The sequence below is a fragment of the Anopheles funestus genome, chromosome 2RL, assembly GCF_943734845.2.
Source record: "Anopheles funestus chromosome 2RL, idAnoFuneDA-416_04, whole genome shotgun sequence".
NCBI classification, from domain to species: Eukaryota; Metazoa; Arthropoda; class Insecta; order Diptera; family Culicidae; genus Anopheles; species Anopheles funestus.
The window spans coordinates 503,606-516,025 of NC_064598.1; the positions used below are offsets into that span (position 1 = coordinate 503,606).

A 12,420-nucleotide genomic window follows, 5' to 3' on the forward strand; every position below is an offset into this window, starting at 1 on the left:
GGTGTAAAAATGAGGAAAATTTTCATTTTTTTTTTTAATTTTTTGATTTTTTCATTATTTTTCACTCTTTTTTTCATTTCAAGCATTATTAGAGTGAAAAGAAACTCATTGCAATCCATTGGCATTAAAATAAAACAATTTAATTTTTTTTGCAAAATTTCCCGAAAAAATCGTAAGGGGTAAGCCTTATGAAATTTTCTAGTGAAAATTTTTTTTTAAATTTTTTTCTGATTTTTTATTCTTTTTTTAATTTAAAGCACTATTTAAGTGAAAAGAAACTTATTGCAACAAATTCCCATCAAAATATATCACATTTAAAATTTTTGCTACATTGCTCAAAAATGAGGAAAATTTTACATTTTCTCAAACAGGGTAAGGAACTTGGTTCCTCGAATAACTTCTGGCACAGACATCTAAGGGCATGGCTGTCCAAGAAGAAAATGTAGCCATTGGTGCCATCTATCGACCAGAGGTTAAAGATTGGCGATTCGTTGGATACCGACCGAGTTATAGGCAAAATTTGGTGCAAAAATGAGGAAAATTTTACATTTTCTCAAACAGGGTATGGAACTTGGTTCCTGGAATAACTTCTGGCACAGACATCTGAGGGCATGGCTGTCCAAGAAGAAAATGTAGCCATTGGTGCCATCTATCGACCACAGGTTAAAGATTGGCGATTCGTTAGATACCGACCGAGTTATAGGGAAAATTTGGTGTAAAAATGAGGAAAATTTTCATTTTTTTTTTGAATTTTTTGATTTTTTTATTATTTTTCACTCGTTTTTTCATTTCAAGCATTATTAGAGTGAAAAGAAACACATTGCAACCCATTGGCATTAAATAAAACAATTTAATTTTTTTTGCAAAATTTTCCAAAAAAATCGTAAGGGGTAAGCCTTATGAAATTTTCGAGTGAAAAATTTTTTTGAAATTTTTTTCTGATTTTTTATTCTTTTTTTAATTTAAAGCACTATTTAAGTGAAAAGAAACTTATTGCAACAAATTCCCATCAAAATATATCACATTTAAAATTTTTGCTACATTGCTCAAAAATGAGAAAAATTTTACATTTTCTCAAACAGGGTAAGGAACTTGGTTCCTCGAATAACTTCTGGCACAGACATCTAAGGGCATGGCTGTCCAAGAAGAAAATGTAGCCATTGGTGCCATCTATCGACCACAGGTTAAAGTCTTGCGATTCGTTGGATACCGACCGAGTTATAGGCAAAAGTTGGTGCAAAAATGAGGAAAATTTTACATTTTCTCAAACAGGGTATGGAATTTGGTTCCTCGAATAACTTCTGGCACAGACATCTAAGGGCATGGCTGTCCAAGAAGAAAATGTAGCCATTGGTGCCATCTATCGACCACAGGTTAAAGATTGGCGATTCGTTGGATACCGACCGAGTTATAGGCAAAAGTTGGTGCAAAAATGAGGAAAATTTTACATTTTCTCAAACAGGGTATGGAACTTGGTTCCTGGAATAACTTCTGGCACAGACATCTGAGGGCATGGCTGTCCAAGAAGAAAATGTAGCCATTGGTGCCATCTATCGACCACAGGTTAAAGATTGGCGATTCGTTGGATACCGACCGAGTTATAGGCAAAATTTTGTGCAAAAATGAGGAAAATTTTCATTTTTTTTTGAATTTTTTGATTTTTTTATTATTTTTCACTCGTTTTTTCATTTCAAGCATTATTAGAGTGAAAAGAAACTCATTGCAACCCATTGGCATTAAAATAAAACAATTTAATTTTTTTTGCAAAATTTCCCAAAAAAATCGTAAGGGGTAAGCCTTATGAAATTTTCGAGTGAAAAATTTTTTTGAAATTTTTTTCTGATTTTTTATTTTTTTTTTAATTTAAAGCACTGTTTAAGTGAAAAGAAACTTATTGCAACAAATTCCCAGCAAAAAATATAACATTTAAAATTTTTGCTACATTGCTCAAAAATGAGGAAAATTTTACATTTTCTCAAACAAGGTATGGAACTTGGTTCCTGGAATAACTTCTGGCACAGACATCTGAGGGCATGGCTGTCCAAGAAGAAAATGTAGCCATTGGTGCCATCTATCGACCACAGGTTAAAGATTGGCGATTCGTTGGATACCGACCGAGTTATAGGCAAAATTTGGTGCAAAAATGAGGAAAATTTTCATTTTTTTTTTTAATTTTTTGATTTTTTTATTATTTTTCACTCTTTTTTTCATTTCAAGCATTATTAGAGTGAAAAGAAACTCATTGCAACCCATTGGCATTAAAATAAAACAATTTAATTTTTTTTGCAAAATTTCCCAAAAAAATCGTAAGGGGTAAGCCTTATGAAATTTTCGAGTGAAAAATTTTTTTGAAATTTTTTTCTGATTTTTTATTCTTTTTTTAATTTAAAGCACTATTTAAGTGAAAAGAAACTTATTGCAACAAATTCCCATCAAAATATATCACATTTAAAATGTTTGCTACATTGCTCAAAAATGAGGAAAATTTTACATTCTCTCAAACAGGGTATGGAACTTGGTTCCTCGAATAACTTCTGGCACAGACATCTAAGGGCATGGCTGTCCAAGAAGAAAATGCAGCCATTGGTGCCATCTATCGACCACAGGTTAAAGTTTGGCGATCCGTTGGATACCGACCGAGTTATAGGCAAAAGTTGGTGCAAAAATGAGGAAAATTTTACATTTTCTCAAACAGGGTAAGGAACTTGGTTCCTCGAATAACTTCTGGCACATACATCTAAGGGCATGGCTGTCCAAGAAGAAAATGTAGCCATTGGTGTCATCTATCGACCACAGGTTAAAGTTTGGCGATCCGTTGGATACCGACCGAGTTATAGGCAAAAGTTGGTGCAAAAATGAGGAAAATTTTACATTTTCTCAAACAGGGTATGGAACTTGGTTCCTGGAATAACTTCTGGCACAGACATCTGAGGGCATGGCTGTGCAAGAAGAAAATGTAGCCATTGATGCCATCTATCGACCACAGGTTAAAGATTGGAGATGCGTTAGATACCGACCGAGTTATAGGGAAAACTTGGTGCAAAAATGAGCCTTAGTAGATTGACAAATTTTTAGATTTTTTCAATTTTTTTATTATTTTTTATCTTTTTGTAAATTGAAGCATTGTTTGAGTGAAAAGAAACATATTGCAACAATTTCGCATTAAAATAAAACAATTTTTTAAATTTTGATAAATTGCTCAAAAAAATGGCAAGGGGTAAGCCTTATGAAATTTTCGTGTTGAATTTTTATTTTGTGATTTTTTATTCTGTTTTTAGTTTAAAGCATTATTTGAGTGAAAAGGAACTTATCGCAGCAAATTCGCATTAAAATAAATCAATGTAAAAAAAAATTGCTAAATTTCTCAATTTATTTGGGGACCTCATAATCGACGAAAAATGAAAGAATGATCCGCCCCTGTATATATGTACCTATTTACTCTAAACAGATCGATTAAACTGTACTCATAAATTAATGTGGCGTGTGGTGCATCGTCTAGATACGTACGTTAAGAAGTATGAAATAAAAAAATACCAAATTCTTCACACAGATAGAAAATTACTCAATGAAACCAAAACTCATCACTTACTGTTGTTAATCGAAATTTAGTAACATGCGTGATTTAATCAGCGTCAAGCGACACTTCAAAGACGCCACAGCTTGAGCCGACACTATTGTTGACCTGAAATTGTTTTACAATGAAAACAAACACTATCGGTTCGGTAGTTATTTCCATGTGGTTGGAAGATTTAATTAAAACAGACGTCGTCCAATGTTGTGTGCTGTTACTATCAACATACAACCACGAACGCCGTCGGTTTGCGTTGCGTACCTATCGGTGCGGAAGCTGTGTAGCAATTATCTTATTACAATCGATTAGTGTCCAACAAAGTTTTTTACAATCTGACCTTTTTCCATCTTATTGTTGTTTTTGCCCCGATCATTGAGACCGGATTATCGGAAAGAAAAGGAAGTGTTATAATGCATGTATCGTAAAAATATTATCCTTTTGTTGTTAAGTTTACAAAAAATCCGATACACATCGTGCTTTTTTTAAATTGTTTTGAAAACGATGATAATTTACGGGTTTTGTGCACATCTTAACTACGAAAATGTTTCTTCCATTACACTCACAATTTAACAAATCGGTTCATGGCCGCCCTATAAAAAGTATAATGTGAATAATAATCATTAAAAGCATATTTTGACTATTAAATCTATTCATAACCAATCTTTTATCAGTAATTAATCCCACTTTCGATAGGAATAAGGATACAGTGCTGGTGGTACTGAATAATGTGTTAAGCTGTCTGATAAGTGTTCCCAGTACCTGTCAAGTAGATTCTTAAAATGTGTGACTTGCTCTGAATTGGTTTCAATTACCTTGTTTACCTAGAAAATTTAAATGATGAATTGATGACAATTTATCGTTAGTTTTGATTAAACAGCGATATTGTTGGCTTTTCTTGCCTACATGTAAGCTTGGCTGATTAAATTAGTCCTTCGTACGAGAAAGATTCGGATGGAATTTTGTTACCATTCTTGTCGCTTAAGACCGGCATACCTTTGTCAAACCTAAGAACACGTACGAAACACCGTGACGCGAGTTTTTTAGCATAAAGTTAAATTTCCCGCTCGATATTAAGAGCGCTGTATGTTATATTGTCCTATTTTATAAACTTTTAGGCTTTCTAGAATTTTCTTAACAACTTATGCACAAATAAGGCATTTCGAAAAATATAAACTTACTTACCTTCCTGTTATCATGTTCCCTCATCATGATCAGCTTTCTCTTTCTGGACTACACTTGTTCCATGTTCTTTCTTTTCTACGGTAGGAATAATGTTCAGTTTTAAAATTTCTATTTTACTTTTGTTCAAAAACAGACTCTCCTCGCTTTATCCGCCAAAAAGTATGTTTATCTTTTTTCTTCGAAAGCAAGGGATCTTGCTAAGTGCACTAATTTTGTAGTGCCATGTGAATGTTTCTATTGCTTAATTATCATTGCTAGATTGCCTCAATAAGACGAGTATTTCTTCGTTCTGTTTCAATACCACTTCGAACAGCTTATTTAGCTCCCACAACATTTTATTTCCAGGCACTAGATCCGATATTGAAGTCATCTGTTAGCAGAAAACAAAACATGTACCATCTTCTAAAGGAAGATTAAGTTTGTTATTAAAAAATACCTTTGCCTGATGAAGAGAAGCGTCTTCACGCTCCTCATAAGATGATCCTGAACCATTCCATTGGTTTGTATCTGTGCTGGGAAAGCCTTGATAGCTCAAGCTGCTCGTTGTTGGTTGTTCTCCGTAATTCTGGTCCTGTAGATTACAGCTGGAGATAGCATAAAACCCGCCAGTTGTTTGATTCGAATAGGCTAGTTTTCCGTTCTCCTTATTCACAGACGTCAAGCACATTTCGGAATTTCCTCCTAAACCTGTGTTATGACATGTAGTTACTTCCGGATTCCATCCCATATCAAAGCTCTGTTCGGTAGAAATTTCGGACGAACTAGGAGAAATACAGTCAAGTGCGGATTGCTGCTGCCCAATTACTCCATGACAATTTGCTTGCTGCTTCTCGCGCCACAATTTCATGTTCAAGTCCTTCATATACTCCTCCGGCTTCACACTAAATGTGTCCCAGATCAGACGCTCTACGAGGTTAAGCTTGTACGGACAATCTTCTCCATGCTCGCGGACATAGTTCTGGACCTTTGTCATCTTGCTCTTGGTCGCCGATCGCATGTCATTCCAACGCTGTAGCACAAGAAATGCATGTTAGGCTGTGCACAATAATTTTCGGAAACGGAACCTTTGGACACTCACTCTTTGCCATGCTTCTGTGGACTGTATCGGTGGACCTAAACTATTTAACCGACTAGTAATCATCTTCCAAACATCGGCACGACTCTTCTCACTGCGCGCCACAGCATGTTTGCCCCGAATGAATAGAAAGTTAGCTTTCATTAAACGCACCAGTTCTACTTTCTGCACGTTCTTGATACGTTTTTTTCGGTAGTCAACACTTGCTTCTATTCCACTGCTATTCACCGTTGAATCCATGGGTGGAACATAAGCGAGTTCAATTTGTTCCTTGAATACACAACAGGTTCTTCGCTTACGTTCCCGCACAAGTCAACCGTTAAGCCGTACGATAACAACTCCGAGCGACGATTTGCTTCCCCAACGATGGTCCAAAATACAATGAATGGCTTGCAGTATCAAGAAAGAACACTGATTATAGTTGGCAAATTATTTTCCCAATCTTGGAGTTCATTGTGGTTGGCTATGGCTTGTCTTAGTCAAGCTAATGGTAAAACTGATAACAGGAATTATGTCTTACTTGTTACACATTATCAACAACCAGCACGTTGCTGATTGGTTTTCTTGTTTGTTATGTAAAATCTCTTTTCTAACTGCTTTTCCAAGAAAGGCGTGTCATGTAGCAAATTTATTCGTAAATGCTCCATTGAATCGGTTTTGATTATTTAAATATCATAAAACGCAATTTTGAACAAATTCAAAATTCATATACAATTTTGCGCTCCTTTATCGCCAATTCGGATGAGCTTGTGAGCCTACAAACCAACAAACTAAGCGAGAGAGTATATATATATATAAGTATATGCATATTTGCCTACATTTAGGCGAGTTATAAATGTTTATACATAGAACTGAATTGTCTTACTTAGTTGGAACTCATTCCTGGTACATGATAGGCTGCAGATGTAATTCCACATGTATGATACGTTACACACGAGCATAGTATAGCATGCTCCAAAAAAGAAATTAACATCATGAGTGAGTATTCCGGGGTGTTTTATTATAACCACAGTTAACGTTACATAATACAGCGATGAAATAAAAATGCATAGGTTTTTATGTTTAATAACGATCAGGTAACAATATATATCGTTTAATTTAGAGATACTCGTCTTGCCAAGCACAGCATTGCCAACACATGGTAAATAAAGTATTGGCCTAAGAGTACCACAAAGTCCGTCCGTAGGTGTTTGCTGCTAAACGAATATTGAGCCAACACTTGTTCCCCATTATGCAGACAAATGCTCGGAATTATGTTAGAACATTCTGAAAAGTAATTGATTGTGAATGTTATTCGCATGCTAACGCATGGTCGTTAAAATATGGTAAAGGAAGAAGTTACCGATATTTATCACTCCGTCCCATTGAGCAATCGAAATTGCCTCACTAGCGAACATCATCCAGGAAATGAATGGCATCCAGCGCAGGTAAGTGGGCATAGACCTGTAATCGACAAAATTAGGGATTACATCGTAAGAAAAACTATTTTAAAATTTCAATTACATGTTTGGTCGAAGTTGTAACAGTTCAATGCTGTTGCGTTGAAGCAAACATACCAGATTTTGATAAAAATTCCGGATGTGATCATCAAAATGTAATCGAAAGGCACCAAATACGACATTGCGGATGCAACCGTTGGAAACAGTGTCGAGAAGAAACAGCCGCAGGCGATCGACACATTCATCACTAAAACGGAGATAGCCAATGTTACAAGTAAACCGAGCAGAGTCGGACGTAGGTTGGCGAAGAAATACACGATGAAGATGAATGCACATGTCTCCAGCAATATGAATGGGCTCTATGGGATTCAAAAGGAAAAAAGAGATCAAATCGACAACATCTAGTTTTGCTTCTTTATCTTTCCCTTGGTTACGTTACCATCGACAAAATGCTTGAAATGTAGAACTGAGCCGTACTGTAAAGATTTGCCCTTTTCTCTCGCTGGAACAATGGGAAGCTTTCGGGAAACATTGATAATGCGGCGTACATCGGTAAGAACGTGTTCTCTGAGACGATCAGAAAAATAACACCTTGCATTGCCTGTACGCCTCGTTGCGATAATTCGATAGCATCCGAAAAACAGAGACCTACAATTACTGCGATACCCTATCAACGAGAAATGAAATAAACAAGTATATCAGTAATAAACAAGCGATGAATTAATTCAAAACATCGAAAAATAAATAGGTAGTGATAACTCATTTCTGATCGCCATACAATAAGTGCGACCTCTGACACGGCTTATCATGCACTGAGTGAAAAGTGACTTTTTTCCTAATTAAACAAGACGCTGCGCAGCATACTTACTATCCGTTGAACAATTTTGAAATACTGCAAGTTTGGGTTCCGGTGCGACTGTAGCACGTGACGATACATTAACCAGTACAATGTATAAAACCAGCAACGTCCGCGATCCTTGGTGAGCTGGTTTCTTAATGATTCATCTCTCCCTTCTATTGCCGCTCTATACAGTTCAGCACTGATTAGCGCCTCTTGTCGCCGAGCAGCTTCACTCGCAGTATAATTGTTACAAATGGTTTTTGGACAGATTGCAGTCGTCGTAAACTGGTTGCCCTTAGCAATGCCGGCAGTCGTACTAGAAAGGACTTTAACTAGAAAGTCAGCCTTATTGTAGCCTTCCTCACACTCCAGACCCTGCAACCGAAAAAACTGTACCGCTTCGTTCGGTGTTCCGATGAAGCCCGTCTGTCCGCCAGTCAGCAGTATGAGACTATCGAACTCGTACAGCAGCTTTTCGGCAGGCTGATGGATGCTGCACAGTACGGTTGTACCGCAGCGTGTTAGTGATTTCATCATTTCTACCAAATGGCGTGCACTGTACGAATCCAAACCAGTTGTTGGCTCGTCACAAAACAGGAACTTCGGCTTGGACAACAACTCCACCGCAAATGCAAGTCGCTTCTTCTCGCCTCCTGATAAAGTTTTTCCGATGCCGGTCGCATTCGCAATCTTCGTGTTGGCGCACCTTTCGAGACCGGTCTTGGAGAGAATGTCCATAATCATGGCCCGTTTCCGGTCAGCTGTTACACGCCTTCCGAGCTTTAAATTTGCCATTAGCTGTAGATGCTCCTGCACTGTTATAGAATCCGGCAGTAGCTCGTCCTGATAAATGTAAGCACTGATGTTGTACATGAACGGTCCAATCGGGCATCCGTTAGCACGAATGTCCCCGGATATAGCCATTTTATCTGAAATAATTATAATTATTTTGATTGTTACTGGTTTCTTTCTGTTTTATCCAACTTCCTCACCACTCATCCGGTAGGCTAAGGCGGACATTAGCGTGGTCTTGCCCGCTCCACTAGGTCCCATAAGGGCAACCAGGGTTCCCGGCAATAACGTGCCACTGATGTCATTCAGTACCGGCAGCTGCATACCAATCGACATGCTACCAACCGGCGTTATGGTTAAGTTTTGCCATATTAGCGTAACGTCAGTGTTGTTCCGGCCTGCATCCGGCATGTTGTCATGGTTATCAACTGCACAGCATTCGTTGGTTTCCCAAGTAGACATTACACCACACTGATAATTGATAATTTCACGCCTGCCAAAATGATCTGAAAAGAAAAACATTATCAAGCGAACGTTTATAAACCACAACGCCTTCGAACGTATATAGGAAAGGTCAGAAATGTTCCAACAACAAAAAAAAACATTGGCTTTAATCAACAGACAATTTGCAATACAAAATATAAAAATAAAATTCTTATTGCGAAGCCAAATTAAATATTGAGCAGGACAAGTCATGTGTCATCATTTGTTGTAAATTGATAATGCAACACAAGTGTTCGCAACATTTTTAACAAAAACGTTTATTTTGAAAGTAAAAGGTCACCAATTTTCATATCTGCAGCAATTTAATCTTGTATCGATACCAATTTACACAGCAATTCATGTAAAGTTTAGCCATTAGTACCATGTTTGTAAAGCAATTATTCGTTGTGTTTGCTTTTGGGTAGTTAGCACTCTGAAGCTGGTCCAACAAAAAACACACGATTAAATTTATACAAAATCCCTAAAGGTCTACCAACACGAAGAATATTTTAGAAGCAGTGTGAAAATAAATAACAATTCATCAACGAATTTAACGACGTTTTATTTCGAAACAGGTTTCTATTTAAAACCTTTTGGTAACGGAAAATTTTTCAAGCAAAGTTTTTTTTTCTTCAAAGGGTAAGTAATGCTCGCTCAATACAACACAAAACCGAACCTAGTGCACAGACATGTACACATGGTAATCTTTCTCACAATATACCTAATCCTGCCACTGAATCTATCGAAATTAAATCATCCGTCGTAACACAGATCATCGGGTTGGCACTTTATTTCGATCTTGTTCATATATGCATTACAATGTAATACGTTCATTGACCTCTAAGCAGTAAAACGATATTCCACGCCATAGGTAAAACAAAACAAATCTCACTATAATCTGATAATTGATACAAAATCTACCTTTTTTGTTTGTAATATCCAACAACAACAGGGAAGGTTTCACTTTCTTTGCACACTTTCACTAATCAATTGCTGCATTGAAATAAAGTAGACCCCAAACTGTACTTGCTGTTTGCTGTTTCAAGTCTGACAAATCACTTGCCTGCTTGGATGTTGGACACAGACTAGCCGTGAACAAAGATAGGACCACTTAACATGCTGCTGTATGACACTGGCAATCGCTACTTATCAGTCACCGCTGCCGAAATACACCATTTATTCTGTTGGTTGAACCTTTCTGTTCATGCTATAAAGTGAAACATTTTCGACCAACTTCGGCTGATTGTATCATGAGATTTGATAAATCAGAGTAAGGATAGATAGAAAGTCATTTGCTCAGAGAATGGACAGCATATTTTAATCCAAAGTGTGGCGAATATGTACTCGCAAGTGTATAAAATCAAAATTATTTTTTCAATCCATTTCCATTTTACAGAGAATTCCTGCTTAGGAGCCCACATGGCCGCTTTGGGCACCAAAAAAATCTACATCCGACCCTGATAAGCTCAGAATATTCACACTTACATTTGCGATACTTGTATTATGCTTCAAGATACTATTAAAATCAAAATTCCGTTGAATCAAACATTCCCCCAACGCCTTTTTATTCTGCAACATTATTCATCTTTAATCATTTTCCGGAAAGTAAACCGTTGGTGAAATAAGCTTCAATTTCAAAATGGTCCATTTTAAACCATTTTGTGACCTTTTCAGCGGAGCAAAATACATGGTTGAAAAATAAAATTAATTTAATCGAAAATAACAGTTAAAAAAATGCTACAAACAATTGCAAATACGGAATCCCGCAACTTCTCGTGGCGATCGAAGAATGCGCAAAAAATTACTTGATGCTAACCATAAACCAAGCTATTAGAAACCTCGATGTTGAACGCAGCAAAAAAATAATCATAAAATGTTGATTTTCCAACATTGCTATTTGCCCCCCGTAGTTTAATTGGTGTTTTAGAAATGCAACAAAACCCCAACCTACTCTTAAAATTTTTGAGTAACCTAAGACGCAGGCATAATAGTCCATGCCTTATCGCTCACCCTCGACGCGTGACAAGACGCGTTTGTCTTTCTAGGAATGATAAGGTCCAGGGTTAGGGTATAAACCATTAATTAATCAAGTAGCGTCCAGTCGCGTGCCACTTGCTTGCCCGATGTGTTTTTATTCCTTTAACACAAATATTACGATTTGTTTACTACGTACACGTCTTTCTGGGGATGAAGATAATAACAAATTCGCCGGTGTGCTTTAAACAATGCTTTTCGCTTTTAAAATGCCCATTTTTGTTGGTTCTTTAACATACATATACATTAATCGCTACCAAACGAAAGTTTGTCAATAAAATTTGCGTTGAGAAAATAACACCATGATAAGCCCTAGAGTTAGCTGACCATATTGTACGATGATAGTAGTAGTTGATTGGCTTAACAAATAGACCAATCAACCCTGTCCCAGCACAAGAGGCATGTGGTAGAAAAACTAAACAAGTACTATTTGTCATCAAAATTATATAGTTAACTATGCTTTATGCAACCCTTCACTAGGGATGACTGGAAAGAACCTACATAGCGAATGGATGAACACTTCGATAGCCAAAAGGATTAGGTTTCTATATCATCAGCGTTGTTTCTAAATGCCTGGATGAAAAAGTTTCTCTCTCTCTTCTTGGTTTTAACGACCTTACAGGTCACTCCGGCCATTTCTGGCTTACTAGACTGACTTATTTTACCACGTAGCCGGATAGTCAGTCTTTGCTACGGGGGGACGATCCGGATGGGATTTGAACCCGGTTCGGCCGTGTCGACTGGCGCCGTTTATCACATGCACCATCCCATGAAAAACTTTAAATGGCTTGATTATTTCAATTTGTTTAGCTCAACGGTAAAGGGAGTCAAATCGGATTTAGAAATACCCGTTCATAATTAGCATTACCTACTCTTATTGTCCTTGGATCATTGACGTTTAAACATCGTATGTTCGTTCCGTAATGCACTGTCATCATAAAATTTGCTTTGGAAACAGAGATTCGTTTTTGTTTCCCTTTAAACACGATACAAACAAAACCTC

At 37.0% G+C, this 12,420-nt stretch overlaps 2 protein-coding genes and 1 long non-coding RNA gene across 5 annotated transcripts in view; 1 reads left to right on the forward strand and 2 right to left on the reverse strand.

The window, feature by feature from the left end:
• The window catches only part of LOC125760452 (uncharacterized), a 30,005-nt gene extending 26,791 nt beyond the window's left edge, over positions 1-3,214 (forward strand). For all 3 annotated transcript variants that reach the window (XR_007417998.1, XR_007417997.1, XR_007417999.1), the window contains one exon: positions 1,374-3,214. This is a non-coding gene — a long non-coding RNA (uncharacterized LOC125760452). The remainder of the gene's footprint in view (positions 1-1,373) is intronic.
• Positions 3,215-3,794: 580 nt separating this feature from the next.
• On the reverse strand, positions 3,795-6,191 carry LOC125760442 (uncharacterized). The gene is made up of 2 exons (XM_049420583.1): positions 5,190-6,191; positions 3,795-5,123 (listed from the first exon to the last, which is right to left on the reverse strand). Exons 1-2 carry the CDS (start codon positions 5,748-5,750, stop codon positions 4,995-4,997), a joined length of 690 nt encoding a protein of 229 aa, XP_049276540.1. The 5' UTR covers positions 5,751-6,191; the 3' UTR covers positions 3,795-4,994.
• A 621-nt stretch (positions 6,192-6,812) lies between these two features.
• LOC125760429 (protein scarlet-like) lies at positions 6,813-12,420 on the reverse strand. Its single transcript, XM_049420566.1, has 7 exons — positions 10,305-12,420; positions 9,101-9,406; positions 8,136-9,037; positions 7,707-7,934; positions 7,385-7,626; positions 7,171-7,271; positions 6,813-7,094 (listed from the first exon to the last, which is right to left on the reverse strand). Exons 2-7 carry the CDS (start codon positions 9,360-9,362, stop codon positions 6,922-6,924), a joined length of 1,908 nt encoding a protein of 635 aa, XP_049276523.1. The 5' UTR covers positions 9,363-9,406; positions 10,305-12,420; the 3' UTR covers positions 6,813-6,921.

Bases quoted from the DNA above. Each gene is read 5' to 3' on its own strand.
- LOC125760442 (XM_049420583.1), bottom strand. From the start codon at position 5,750: ATGCGATCGGCGACCAAGAGCAAGATGACAAAGGTCCAGAACTATGTC. The intron at 5,124-5,189 runs GTATTTTTTAAT...TTCTGCTAACAG, and splicing joins CTTCTCTTCATCAGGCAAAG to ATGACTTCAATATCGGATCT.
- LOC125760429 (XM_049420566.1), bottom strand. From the start codon at position 9,362: ATGTCTACTTGGGAAACCAACGAATGCTGTGCAGTTGATAACCATGAC. The intron at 7,935-8,135 runs GTAAGTATGCTG...TCTCGTTGATAG, and splicing joins TCAAAATTGTTCAACGGATA to GGTATCGCAGTAATTGTAGG. The intron at 7,272-7,384 runs GTATGTTTGCTT...TGTCGATTACAG, and splicing joins GGAATTTTTATCAAAATCTG to GTCTATGCCCACTTACCTGC.